Source organism: Mastigoproctus giganteus, chromosome 5, assembly GCF_048544385.1.
Source record: "Mastigoproctus giganteus isolate SK-2022 chromosome 5, ASM4854438v1, whole genome shotgun sequence".
NCBI lineage: Eukaryota > Metazoa > Arthropoda > Arachnida > Uropygi > Thelyphonidae > Mastigoproctus > Mastigoproctus giganteus.
This window is the reverse complement of record NC_143579.1, coordinates 80474896-80489187: the sequence shown is the minus strand read 5'-3', so window position 1 is coordinate 80489187 and position 14292 is coordinate 80474896. Positions and strand designations below refer to the sequence as shown.

General features: G+C 36.5%; 1 protein-coding gene across 4 annotated transcripts in view; it reads left to right on the top strand.

The window, feature by feature from the left end:
• Positions 1–14292, top strand: part of LOC150085522 (ran GTPase-activating protein 1-like) — a 384391-nt gene that overhangs the window by 209456 nt on the left and 160643 nt on the right. For all 4 annotated transcript variants that reach the window (XM_090374091.1, XM_090374088.1, XM_090374089.1 and 1 more), the window contains exon 10: positions 13094–13334. In XM_090374091.1, the coding sequence (XP_090230217.1) occupies positions 13094–13334 (241 nt within the window). The remainder of the gene's footprint in view (positions 1–13093; positions 13335–14292) is intronic.

Here is a 14292-nt window from a genome sequence, read left to right as displayed (position 1 = left end):
AAAAATAATCTTTAAATACCTTATATAATACTGTCGTACACACCTCCTTTATCCTGGACTTGATGCCGCCCCAACTTAGATGGTCAAAGGCTCCTTTGAAACGAACGAATATTCCTAAAGTATACCGCTCTTCACTCTCCTCCACTGTTTGTATCAATTTATATATGGCATCTTCAGTCGATACACCTTTTTTAAACCCATACTGGTTTTCTGATGACATATTTTTAAGATTGTATTTCATCATCATCAGATGACTTACGCATAACCTTTCATATGTCTTACCTAAAACAGACAGGAGAGCTATTGGCCGGTACGAACCTGTTTTGTTCATCATACGATCAACTTCTTTTACTAATAATTTAATGTTGGCACTTTTCCAATCCATCGGGAAGGCACCCTCCTCCAGACACTTATTATACATCTTTACATATAATTCAGGTGCCAACTGAAATTATCTTTTCAAAACAGAGACTTCTGTTTTATCAAGGCCCGGGGACCTACCATCCTTTGCCTGGTCTATGGCCATTTCCACCTCATTTAAGTTAAATTGTTTTTCTGGTGTCACAAAATGATGCTGATCTTCCTGTTCTAGTGAACTTTCCTGATTATTATCTTCTGGAACGAGATCATCCAATATCATGTTCACTGACTCACCCCAAGTTAAAGTCTGCACACACTCATCACGTATGGTGCACATTATATCCGATAGATTCTTTTTATTAGTTAAGATTTTAAATACAGAATTCCATGGATCTCGGGATCCTTGTTCACTCACATATTTCTTCCACATTACTTGTTTTGCCTTGCTGACAGCCTTAACATAATCTTTACGTTTAACTCTGTACATTTCTCTATATAAGGTACATAGCTCCAAATCATTTCTCCTAGCATGCTGAAATTTCCTTCTAATTTTAAAAGTTTGTTTCCTTTTGTCCGATAATTCATTACTCCACCAGAAAACAGGTCTGCTAACACTATACCTTTTCTTCATGCTTTTAAGACATGCTTTATTTAATATTCTAGTTAGCTGTGCAACAAAATTGTTTGATGTCAGGCTTATCCAATCTATCACACTAATACTATTCAAAAATATGCTTTCAAACCTAGGCCACATCGCACTTTTATCCCTATATCTTTCGGTATCGTAATATATTCGCACAGAATCATCTGTTGTAAAAATAAAAGAGATACTATTGTGGTCACTGGTTGTATAACTTTCCTCTACTTTCCACTTCTTTATTTTATCTATTATAGAATAAGTTGCCAGAGTAAAATCTATATATGATTGCCCATGTACCGTAGAATAAGTTGGTGCATGTCCTGGCATGTTCAGCACTTCCATCCCGGAAGTAGCTATGAACTCCTCCAGCAATACATCTCTGTCATCGGAATTCTCACTACCCCAGAGTGGAGAGCAGGCATTCGAATCCAAGGCGACTACAACCCCCACAGGAACCAATCTTATTCTACATTCTATCTAGGTATTCCACATATTGCTCTATTCCAACAGAAGGTTGACAATATATAGTTACAACATAAAGCTTTCCAAAGTTACCTAACATTTCACAACATAAGTAATTTTCATTACATAAAGATGTCACTTTGGTTACAACTATGTCCATATCCTTTATAATTATGGCTGTCTTTGGATTATCACCACATGTTACCACTCTATATCTACATGGATACCCTATAACTTTTCCTTTTATCGTATATGGCTCCTGTAGGAGAGCCACCGAGATTTCCTACTGCTCCATTATCTGATTTATTTGCAGTGCTACCGCCTTAGCATTTTAATTGCTTACCCATAATTAATCTTTCTTTTATAAATTTCTAGGGCTTTTATATATTCGGGACATTTCTTATCCATGGCAACATGTGCAGTACTATCATATTTTCCTTTACAATTACAACACTCTGGTTCCTTTCTTCTATCTGGGCAGTCCTTAAAGGAATGTCCTTTAGAACAGTGACCACATCGCATCTCTCTCTTACAATACTTCGCGATGTGGTCATAGGCTAAGCATTCATAACACTGCGTTATCGAATAAATTTCCTTAAATTTATATGCCATCCATCTTACATATAATCTTGACTTTTCTTTTACATTTTGCCACAATACTGGAGCCAACTGCAATATCCAATTATTCAACTGAGTGTTCCTGTTTTTATTTACAGTTAGTATTTCAGCATACTCTTCAAACTTCTTTTCACTAATATCACTGTCTTTGAAGTTTTTGTACCACAATTGCTGTAATAGTTCTTCCTTCTCCACTTCTTGCTCTACATCAGATATCACTATTTTAGGATGAATAGGTCTTGGTATGGTGTAGCCTTTTAATCAATTTAGCCAAAATAGAATTTTAAAATGCACAAGAAAAGCTATCCTTTATGCTCTCTAAAACTACTCCTCCCAAGTTTAACGGGAGGAGGTCCCAGAGGCTTAATGTTAGTGCCTTACCAAGGCAAACTAAGTGCCTGAGGGCACGAAAATGCTCACTGTTATTAACTCTAAAAGAAGGGCACAAAAATGCTCAAAAATTTAACCCTAAAAGAAAGCCATGGAAATGCTCAATAATACCTCAAGAGGAGAAAATTTGAGCACCTCCTCTTGAGTTTGAACAGTTAACAAAAAACGCCTCGTCCCCTTTTATCGGCTCAACTTTGCGAGGCAGGGGTTCACCCCTACCTGCCTGCCCCGGACCACGAGGAGGTGCGAGCCCGGACACCTAGCTTTCCGCCTTAGACAAAATACAGTAAACCTGTGTCCTGCACAAGTATGGCACACTTACAATCAGTAAGAAAATCTGTATTGCCCTGCGTCGCCTCCGGGGCTGTTAATGTGCACAGTCACAATTAGGAAAGTTGCAGTTTCAAACTTGTATGCTGCCACAAAAAAATGCATGGCCCATTATGATTGTAACTGATAATCCAGCTGCCCTTAGTTGTTAAGTGTATTCAGTCACAGTGAATTTGTGAACTCTTCTGGCCTTGGCTATTTAGAGAATAAATGTAAATTTATTTATTATACAAGGAATGGCTATAAATGCAGCCAGCTGTCTTACTAACTGTACCTGAGTGCCATTGCTGAATATATGGGGAGGACTGCCAAGATTGTGTGCACTAACAGAGGTACCACCAAGAGAGAAGTAACAGCTCAGTGCAATCACTGACACATTGGTGAGCATCCACGAATATAGTGTATTGAACATTTTATCACCTAGCTAAAGCAATAGATGACTTAGTGGTACACCATTACTGTCCTCGTATATCAGTTGAAAAACATCAGGGAGTTATTGAGCATCAGAATTCTGCATAAGTTGAAATTACTAATGAAGACTGCAGTTTCTGCAGCCATCTAGGCTAAGTGACCAGTCAGACAACATGAACAACATTACCCAACACCACACTGATATGCATGTATGCCACTTTACCTGTATGATATTTTCACATAACATATAATAAAATGGGTGCAAACTGTATATATCTATATTATTATCTGTATATATAACTACATAATTAAAAAAAATAATAATAAAGATAATTCAGAATGCCTTTGGCATTGAAAACAAAGCTGTATAAAAGTCATCATTCAGAAAAATATCTTCTTTCATCTTAGGTTCTGATACCTGTTGTGTTTGGGGTTTTCATAAAAAATAAAAAATAAAAAAAATATCCAATGGCTACAAATGCGGAGGTAAATAATATAGATAAAGGAACCTCAGAACAGATACTACTTAAGGTATTGAAAGCTACTGATACACTGACAGCTCATATAATTTACAAGGCTGAAAGCTTGCTTGTCTTGTAAATTATATGAGCAAGATTGCATGCTTTGAAGTATGTTATTGTGTTTTTGTTTTGTTCTTTAATTACAAAGCATTGTTGCAGTTTTGTGAAATCAGCTTTCACTTCTTGCCTCATTTTGTGAATATGTGAAAATGCTTGTAACCACATGCCTTAATTTATCATAAGTGAATTAGCTTTGCAACACTCCATTGAATTTTGGATTATTATATATTATATTTGAAAACGTGCAATATAGCTGCTGCCCGAACAACACAGGCAGATTTACATGATACGTATAATGCTATTCTTATTACTTAATTCAACTGCATTTGATGTGTCAAATATTGGTGCTAACTTATGCCCATAAAGAGATTTATTATCAAGGCACTTATGAAAAATTCAATTACAGTGTTAAAAATTCAGTTCAGTTTTAAATGAATTTTGCTTTTTTATAAGCAAGTGGAAAAATTCAATTACAGTGTTAAAATTCAATTACAGTGTTAAAAATTCAGTTCAGTTTTAAATTAATTTTGCTTTTTTATAAGCAAGTGGAAAAGCTATTAGTGAGATAATATGAACAGTATTACAAACAGTGAAAGTATGTGGATGTAGACAAGCATATCAAAGCCATTATAGGTTAGCTTGATGGAACTGAACCACTGCAGTATTTTCAAAAAATCGCATTGTTTAGTTTTTATTTCATTTTTAGAAGCGATCTTCATAAAATGAAATTACAAGAATAGATTATTACAAAGAATACATTGTAATAAGTAAAAAAATGAACTTAATTTATTAAGTAAAAGCATTTAATATTTTTATTTCATTTGAAAATTTACTCCCCCCCCCCATCTGTTTATATATTTTAGGATTCCAGGTAAAACAGCCATGCATGGGTCCTATTTTTTCTGTTTTTGTTATACAGGGTGTTTCAGTTAAACGTTTCAGAACTTCTAAGAGGGGTAGGGTACATCCTGACAACTCGAAATCATATAGCAATGTGGGGTCGGAAATGCTTTCCTGAAGCGGTATTGTACACAGAAGTCGTCGTGCAGCACAGATTCGATTTTCGGTCAATGTATGGGCCGGTATTATGGGAGATCACCTCATCTGACCTTACCTGTTACCGTGTCGTCTAACCGGACCTATCTACTTGATCTTTCTGCAGCAAGTATTGCCACAACTTTTGAGAGATGAACAGATTTCTGCATCGACGCAACAGACAATGTGGTTCCAACACGACGGAGCCCCTGCCCATTATAGCGGAGATGTTCGTAACTACCTGGATGTCACCCGACCTATCATGTCTTGATTTTTATTTCTGGGGTCATATGAAATCGCTAGTTTATGACACCCCTGTTGACAATGCTGAGGAGCTGGTTGCAAGAATCGCAGTAGCTGCCGAAGAAATTCGAAATTCGCCTGGAGTATTCCAGAATCTTCAGATGTCCATGCGTCGGAGATGTGAGGCGTGCATTGTAGCCCGTGGAAGAAACTTCGAACACTTACTTTAATCCATGTACCTTTTGCTTCTTTTCATGTATTATTAAAACGATTTCTCACTTACGGTCTCTTTTCTTTATGGCGCTTCTGTGTACAACACCGCTTCAGGAAAGCATTTCCGACCCCACATTGCTATATGATTTCGAGTTGTCAGGATGTACCCTACCCCTCTTAGAAGTTCTGAAACGTTTAACTGAAACACCCTGTATAATTATTTTACTGAATGCAGGAAAATTATATCTATTTAGCAGCTAGTGAAAGTTCTATTTTAAGTTTAAGCACCAGCAAAGTGGGATATTGATGTTCCATTGAAAAAAAATGGCAGGATTTCTGCAGCGGTTTTATCAATTTATTTAACATTTGTCTCATTGTGTAACCTATGCTTTTGAGTATACAATTTTAAATTATTGCTTTCTTTCAGCTCAACTTTGCTAAAAATCATCATTTCTTGGACAGTACACTAGAGTAATAGTGTCAGTGTTGTGAGTTAAAGAATGAATATTTAAATTTCTTAATTACTATAAAGTGCCAAAGTGTTAATGCCATAATCAGGTCAGTCTTAAGATTAGAACTGGTTGATTGCCAAGGTGTATCCAACCCATGTGGGGGTGGTGGTGGAGAGATAACAGCATAGGAAACTTGTTTTGTTTATCAAAAAAGAGCATGCAAAAACATGCTTTTGGGGTAATTTTTTTGGGGAGAGGAGAGTAATTAACCCTCATAATCCCTTCCCACACTGATCTGCATGTGATAATTGCCTATCTGATGAAATCTCCATTGTTCTCCAGGGTCATCAGTTTAACCAATATTTCCAATGAAATTTTAGTTCTGAATTTCATTCAGAACACTTAACAGCCATGCAGTGTTTGTTGTTTGTTTCCTATATATTCCTTAAATGTTTAAATTCTTCCATTTTAATATAAAGTCAAGTCATAAATCAATGTCAACTCTAGAAACCCCCCCTACCCAGAGATGGAGGGTGTATGAAGGTTTGGTTATAATGGAATGAGCAGCATCCTGGAAAATAAGATGCAGGATATTTCAGAGACTGCTGGGAATCATTGGGGGTACAAGTAAACACATGGGTTGTGTTAGGGTAGCTAAGAAAAAGAACAGGTGCATGTATACTTGCGTGTACACCAATGCTAGGAGTTTAGTAAATAAATTTGATGAATTTGAGGTATTGCTCAAAACATCAAAGGCAGATATTGTTGGGATTTCAGAGATGTGTCACACAGATATAAGGAGTGCAGAACTGGAATTTGGGGAGTACAATGTCTACAAAAAGGATAGGAAGGGAGGAGGGGTTATGCTATTAGTTAAGAAATACATAAAATCCAAGGAAGTGAAGCCAGTCGACATCGCTAGACAGTGTAGTGTCGAGTCAGTTTGGTGTGACATAAGCATTGGGAGATCAAAATTGAGAGTAGGATGTGCTATAGGCCTAATGACTCTGATGAGTATAATAAGAAACTGTACAGGGAAATAGAGTGGTCCAGTAAATCAGAGAGTCTTATAATGGGGGATTTTAATTTCCCAGATATTGACTGGAATTTGGGGGCTGGTCACTCACACACTAGCAAGGCTTTTGTGGATTTATTGGATGATTGTTTTCTATATCAGCATGTTTGGGAGGCAGCTAGAGGGAGTAATACTCTTAATTTGATTATCAGTAGTGATTCTTCATGCATTAAGAATCTGCAGATAAATGAACCACTAGGTGGTAGTGATCACAGTGGGCTGAAGTAGGATTTACTCAAAGTAACTACCATTAGGAGTAAAGGGAAGGGTTATTGCTTTCGTAAAGGCGACTACGATGGACTGAGACAGTATTTAAATTCTATACAGTGGGACCAACTGACGTTACCAACAGCAAATTCAAAATGGGAAGCATTCAAAGAACTTATCTTGGAAGCTACTAGGCTTTATATACCAACTAAGAAATATTGTTCAAGGTTTAGGCCTAAATGGATGTCAGATGAACTAATGAGACATATGGCAGAGAAGAAAAATGCATGGGATACATACAAATTAACACGTGACACAGAAGCCTATGATAGATACAAGTTGATCTGTAACCAAGTTACAAAGGAGGTTAGGCAGGTGAAGGCAGATTACGAGAAATCTTTGGCAAGGGATGCAAAGAAAAACAGCAAAGAGTTCTTTACTTATGTAAACTCTAGAAGGAAGGGGATGAATCAGATTGGTCCACTTGATATCGATGGGTCAACTGTTGATGATCCTGCTCAGGTAGCTAAAAAACTAAATGAATATTTTGCATCGACATTCACACATGAGGAGTTATTCAGCGAGGGGAATGCCAGAGGTGTATTCAACTCTGGTAGTAAGCTAGAGAATCTTCTAATAACTGGGAGTAAAGTGGAGGAGAAATTGTTGAAGATAAACACAAGAAAAACACCTGGGGTGGATGGGATCTATCCAGTTATATTAAAGGAGGCAGCAAAGGAAGTAAGCAAACCCTTAGCCATAATTATGAGAGCTTCCTTGGACTCAGGAGAGGTACCCATGGACTGGAGATGTGGAAATGTGACTCCAATTCACAAAGGAGGATCAAAGGCTGACACAAGTAATTATAGACCTGTGAGTTTAACTTCTGTTCCTAGAAAATTAATGGAGGCACTTGTTAAAGAAGCACTGCAGGATCATCTAGACAACACTTCAGTTATAGCTCGGACACAGCATGGTTTTGTTAAGGGGAAGTCTTGCCTGACCAATTTGATTGGATACTATGATGCAGTCACAAAAGAACTGGATGCAGGGAATAACTTTGATATTATATACTTGGACCTTAGAACGGCTTTTGATACTGTTGCACATGGAAGACTGCTGCACAAATTGGAGCAGTGTGGCATTGGAGGCAAATTGCTGCTATGGATAAAGGGGTGGTTGAGGGGGAGAAGACAGAGAGTGGTAATCAATGGACACTGCTCATCGTGGACTAGTCCCTCAGGGTTCAGTATTGGGTCCATTATTGTTTCCTGTATTTATAAATGATATTGATGATGGTATATCAAGCTTAATGTCCAAGTTTGCAGACGCTACGAAGGTTGGCAGGGTTGTCAAGGACACTACTGACACTATGCTGCTGCAACAGGATCTGGAAAGATTGAGCAGATGGGCTTCGAGGTGGCAAATGAAGTTTAACATTGACAAATGTAAAGTACTACATATGGGAAACAGCAACCCCAGAGCAACGTATCAACTCTGCGGTACTACACTGATAGTGGTAAAGAATGAAAGGGACCTGGGGTGGCTGTGCAGGCAGATATGAAGTTCTCTGAGCAGTGCAGATGGGCTGCAAGAGTAGCTTATGGTGTATTGTCAATGATATATAGAAATTTTTCTAGCAGGGATAAGGAGGTGATTATCCCATTGTATAAGGCAATGGTCAGGCCACATCTAGAGTACTGTATACAGGTCTGGAGGCCTCATTTCAAGAAGGATGTAGAGCTGCTGGAACGAGTACAGAGAAGGGCAACAAGATTAGTGAATGGAACAAAGTAGGTGCTCTTACGAAGAAAGGCTTAAATTTTGCAAATTACAGTGTCTGGAGACTAGGCACCAGCAAGGTGATTTGATAGAGGTGTATAAAGCCTTGAATGGTTTGAGCATGCTCAATGCTGATGGGATTCTTCCTCTTGCTCAGAATAATCACCTGAGAGGGCATAAATTCAAATTGATTAAAGACTGATGTAGGATAGACGTGCGGAAATTTGCCTTTAGCCAGCAGGTGGAACAGACTTCCATCCCTTGTCGTGGAAGTTGATAGCCTAAATAAGTTTAAGGCTCAGCTGGACAGGTATTTCGAATGAACAGAGGGGTGAAGTGGAAGTGGTTATTTTTTATTTATTTATTTTTTTTTTTTGTGGCTGATGCTGCATAAGCTTGCTTTCTTGCCTCAAATGCCTCTACTAATGCTAATTAAACTTCATTTAATGCAGTGATGTTTAAATTATTAAGAAATCCAAATAACCTGCATTTGGATTTCTTATCCCCATATTTGGAAAAACTACTTCACACCTACCCTAAGATTCAGGGTTTCAAGATAATTTTTAGTCTACCAAGCATTTTTCTTCTCTGCCACTAAAGCTGGCTTTTTGGCTTGCGTATTAGCCTATATGTAGTACCTTTTTTTGTTGTTGTTATGCAAAAACTTAGTAATTTCTTTGTGAAAATGAAATCCTATACACAAGTTATTTCTTATGTATAAATCCCACATTAATACACTATGATCATTGCTTGCTGGTGGTTATTTTATTCGAAGATACCTAATATCTGATTAATCTTTGATAACCAGATCAAGTATATTATTTTATATTGTGTCATTTCTAATGTTGATACAAGAAGTGATAATTTTGTAAGTACAGAAATATTCTGCTACAGTTGAGTGAGAACCAACTGTCAAGTTCTGCTTAACGTATTCCCTGTATCTGTTGTACAAGGGTAATTAAAAAAATAAGTTACACTTGACCATTGTAGCCCAAGAGACATTTATTGAGATATGTAACATTATGCAATAGAAAACACATACCTTGCACTACTTTTCCACATAATCAACGAATTGGTATAAATACTTCTCGAAACGTCTGAATAATCATTTGATTCCCTGATGATAGAAATCCACTCCTTGGTCATTCAGCCACCGTTGAACTGCTGTTTGCACCCGCTCATCATTTGCAAATTGTTGTCTCCCTAGATGTTTCAGCTTGCCGAAGATGTGATAGTCACAAGCAAAAGATTGGGACTTACAGCTGATGTTGCCATACCTCCCATCCAAAACTTTGGAGCAAGTGTTGTGTTGTGCGTGCATTGTGCGGGCATTGTCCTGAATGAGAACAACACCTTTGCTTAACTTTCCAGGCCTCTTGTTTTTCATGGCTGTTCGCAAAGACCGTAATGTTTCACAGTATGAGGCAGCATTAATTGTTTTGCCTTTTGCCATAAATTCCATGTAAACAACTCCTTCACAGTCAAAACACAGTGGCCATGACCTTTCCTGCTGATGGTGCAACTTTGAATATCTTCTGCACAGGCAGTGTTGCGTGTCTCCATTCCATAGATGTTCCCTTCGTTTCTGGGATGAAATGGTGCACCCATGTTTCATTGCCAGTGATGAAGCAGCGTAAGAAGTCATGGCCTTCCACAGAATAGTATTGAAGGAAGGCTAGAGAAGACAAAAAAAAAAGTTGACCTTTGTGTTCATCTGTCAGTGAACGAGGAACCCATCGTGCACAAAATTTGCAATAGTCAAGATCATGGATGATGGAATGAACACTACCGATAAATATCCAACTCTTTTGCCATTTCTGCGACTGTCAGTTTTCGATTATTGCGAATCATTTCATCAACCTGCAACACGTCTGCAGTGGTTGACATTGATGGTCTTCCTTTTCGATCAGCATCTGTCAGTTCTGTGCGACCACTTTCAAACTGCTGGCACCACTTCACTATGGCTGGACACGACATTGCATTTTCCCCATACACCACCGTTATTTCACAATGAATCTCGGAACAATTCAGACATTTTGCTCACAAAAATCATACTATTCCACGTACCTTGAACAGAGTAACATTCTTGCTGAAGTGCCATTATGAACGCTTGCTCCTACACAACTGCTACCATTTACGTCAACGAAGCTCACCTACCAGGGGAACATGATATGAACTCCATTCTGTGCAGGCACCACACTTGTGCAATTATACCAAGAGATGATGGAAGGTGTAACTTATTTTTTGAATGCCCCTTGTATATATAAGCATCAAATGTTACTACAAGTGGTATGCTTTTACCATATATATGTGTTCAAAAATGGTGCCTATATGTGTTGATGCTGTAACACATATAGGCTGTCTTTCTTAAGCTAACAATATGTGAGTGGTAAAAGTAAAGGTTCGAAAAATTAACTGCTCAATTCATTTGGCACATTAGTTGAACTCTGCGCTATTAGCAGCAATGCTTCATTTTTGTCTATAGCTCGGTATACATTTTAATTTGTTATTTCTTGTGTTGAGGTTAGTTTTCTGTTTTTTGGAGAAATGTTTTGCACAAGCCACTGACATACAGACTCTATTATCCAACTGATCAATGTACACACATCAGTTATCCTTGACTAAAACATCCACTTCAGACATAATCTAGTGTGCAATGGCAGAACACAGTATGGAGTGCCTAGTTACTTCATCTTCTATGGTGCCGTGTCCTTCACTAATCTATCTTTTTATTATTAGAAACAGGCACTATATCATATGCTTGGCTCCAATAATTTTTAATTTATCACATGTTTTGTTTTGTAATAGTCTTAAACCCATAGCCATGAGTTGACTTCTGTTGTTATAGAGGTTATAGATAATTATCCATTGGTGGTACTGTGATATATGTGATATACATTAAGCTATGACTGTGAAGGATTAAATTTTAATAGGTGAGTATAAAGAACTTCATTTATTGTGTATATATATGTACAGAATTATACACATTAATTTATGCATCCAAGGTTTTGGCTCACTTTTATTTGACTGGCACTTGTATAAAAATCACATCACAAAGCTTACAGATACACTTGCTAATTTTAGATATGCATCAATGAATATAATAACATAGAGATTTTTATTTGTAAAAGAATAACAGAAGTTTACCTCAATATGATAAGTAGAACATTTCCGTATGATACTCTCCAGAAATTAAAACAAAAACAATTAAAAATTCGAAAATCTTACATTACAGAAATAATTAAAAATCAAATGAACACAATTAAAAATTAAGTAAAAAATTAATTTAACAAAAAAATTGCAAAACGATTTTTCTTCCTGAAGCTGACAATGCTTTTCGACCGTATGTCGTGATCACAGGAATGAAAATTACTGAATAGGGGTGAGTACAGAACTTAAATAGGGATTATTTGTCTTCACGCATGCGTGTAAAAGACCACGAGTTAGAGGTTAGATATGGCCGGCGAACATTAACAGAATTCTCGTGTCATTTAATTTTGGCGGTTTCTGCAATTAATAGTCTCATATAATTACGTTGGATGCTAAGTATTTTGGGCTCATTAAATAAAAAAAAGTATGTTTTTCATTAACGGCATGGAAAGCTAATCTGATGTTGCTGAAGGAGAAGCACGAACTGAGGCCGCGTGTTAATTAACACAAAAATTCAGAGGAAACTGCGTAGAACCCTGATAAAATGAGTCACAATCACCGCAAGAAATGTATACTAGGTCATTTATTTGTGCTGCAAACGAGGAAGTAACTGAGCGATTGTTCAGTATAGTGTGTAATTTCCGTACTGGCCTGGCTACAGTTTTAAATTCAGTATCTTTAAAGAATCTGTTAAGTTGCTTGTGCCACTGTTCAACATATGGAACAGAAATAAAGTATTTTTTGATATTACTATTGTTGGTTGGTGTATTTTTTTGTATTCTATTCTTAGCCTGTACCCTCATTCTGTCTATCATAATGCATAATGTAAGATTTTAGATTGTTTTAGTTTTAATTTCTGGAGAGTATCATATGGAAGTGTTCTACGTATCATATTGAGGTAAACTTCTCTTATTCTTACAAATATTGATATCAACGTAGAACGTATTGAGCATTATCGCTCTGGTTCACACTCTAAGAGATTTTTGTATACCACATGATTTCAGTTGAATTAATTAAATGCTCTGTATAGGTGCATTGTTGGGTTATTACTTAATCACAAATGGGTAATTGTACATTTATGTTTTATATCATGTTTTGAAATGTTTGTTCAAACTCTTCAGTCACAATTTTTGCTTAAACTTAGTGATGATGAAGGAGTAGATGATGAGGAGGAAGTGGAAGATGAAGAAGTGGAAGAGGAGGAGGAGGAGGAGGAAGAAGATGATGTAGAAGATAGTGAAGAAAAATATGAACATCTGGAAGTTGTGAATAAAGAAAGCTTAAATTGTGTTGAAGAGGAGAATAAAGAAAGCTTAAATTGTGTTGAAGAGGAGAATAAAGAAAACAGGAATTCAAATTCATTTGTAACCATTCCTGCTGCAAGAGTAAGTACATATTATGCGAAAAAATATTTTTTTCTATTGATTAACATAATACAATGTAGCGGCACAGGTTGAAATTGTGTGTGTGTGTGTGTGTGTGTGTGTGTGTGTGTGTGTGTGTGTGTGTGTGTGTGTGTGTGTGTGTGTGTGTGTGTGTGTGTGTGTGTGTGTTTTCAAATTCTAACAGGAAATGAGAAATTTCAGCTCAGATATGCCTCATCTCATAACCATATTCTTATTCACTGAAATATTTTTCTACAGAAGTAATGTTTGTCTGAGAAAGCACAAGAGATATCATCAATTAGAACAAAAAATATTTGTTTTTAGAATCAATTTTTGGCATGGTTTCTTCATAAATGTAAAGATGACCATTTCTTTAAATATTCAAACCTTTACTAGAGTTTGTACATGTATGATTTTCAGTTGTGGGCCATGAGGAGTATATATGTTTTTCAAGACGGCAGCACTTACTAGAAGATTTGTAAGTGTGATAGAAGGTGGCATAAAAGTAGATTTTAAAATTGATCTGTCAGCCAATGTTATCTATTTTTAGCATAGGAATTGAGATTTAAAAGTTGACATTGAATTGAGTGATACATAAATGGATGTAGAAGAAGCCATTATTACAACAAAAAAAGAAATACCGACAAGTTTTTTTTATGAAATTTTTGAATTGTGATTTTTTATACTTTTGTATTTTTATGATTTGCTTTAGTTTTTTTCTGATTTTTTTTTTTTTTTTTTTTTTTTTTTGAAATAATTTCAATCTAACATTGGGCAACCAATTTGAAATAACAAATTAATGCTTAAAAGCATATATGTTTTAATTTTTATGAATGTTCAAAATTTTGAGAACAAACTGACTCCTTGTAGATAAAACCCAGTTTAGTATCACTGGCTAAGTCAATTCAGAAGTGCTGATTCTGGACTGTGTGGTTTCCTCACTGTAGCTGTAAGTGCC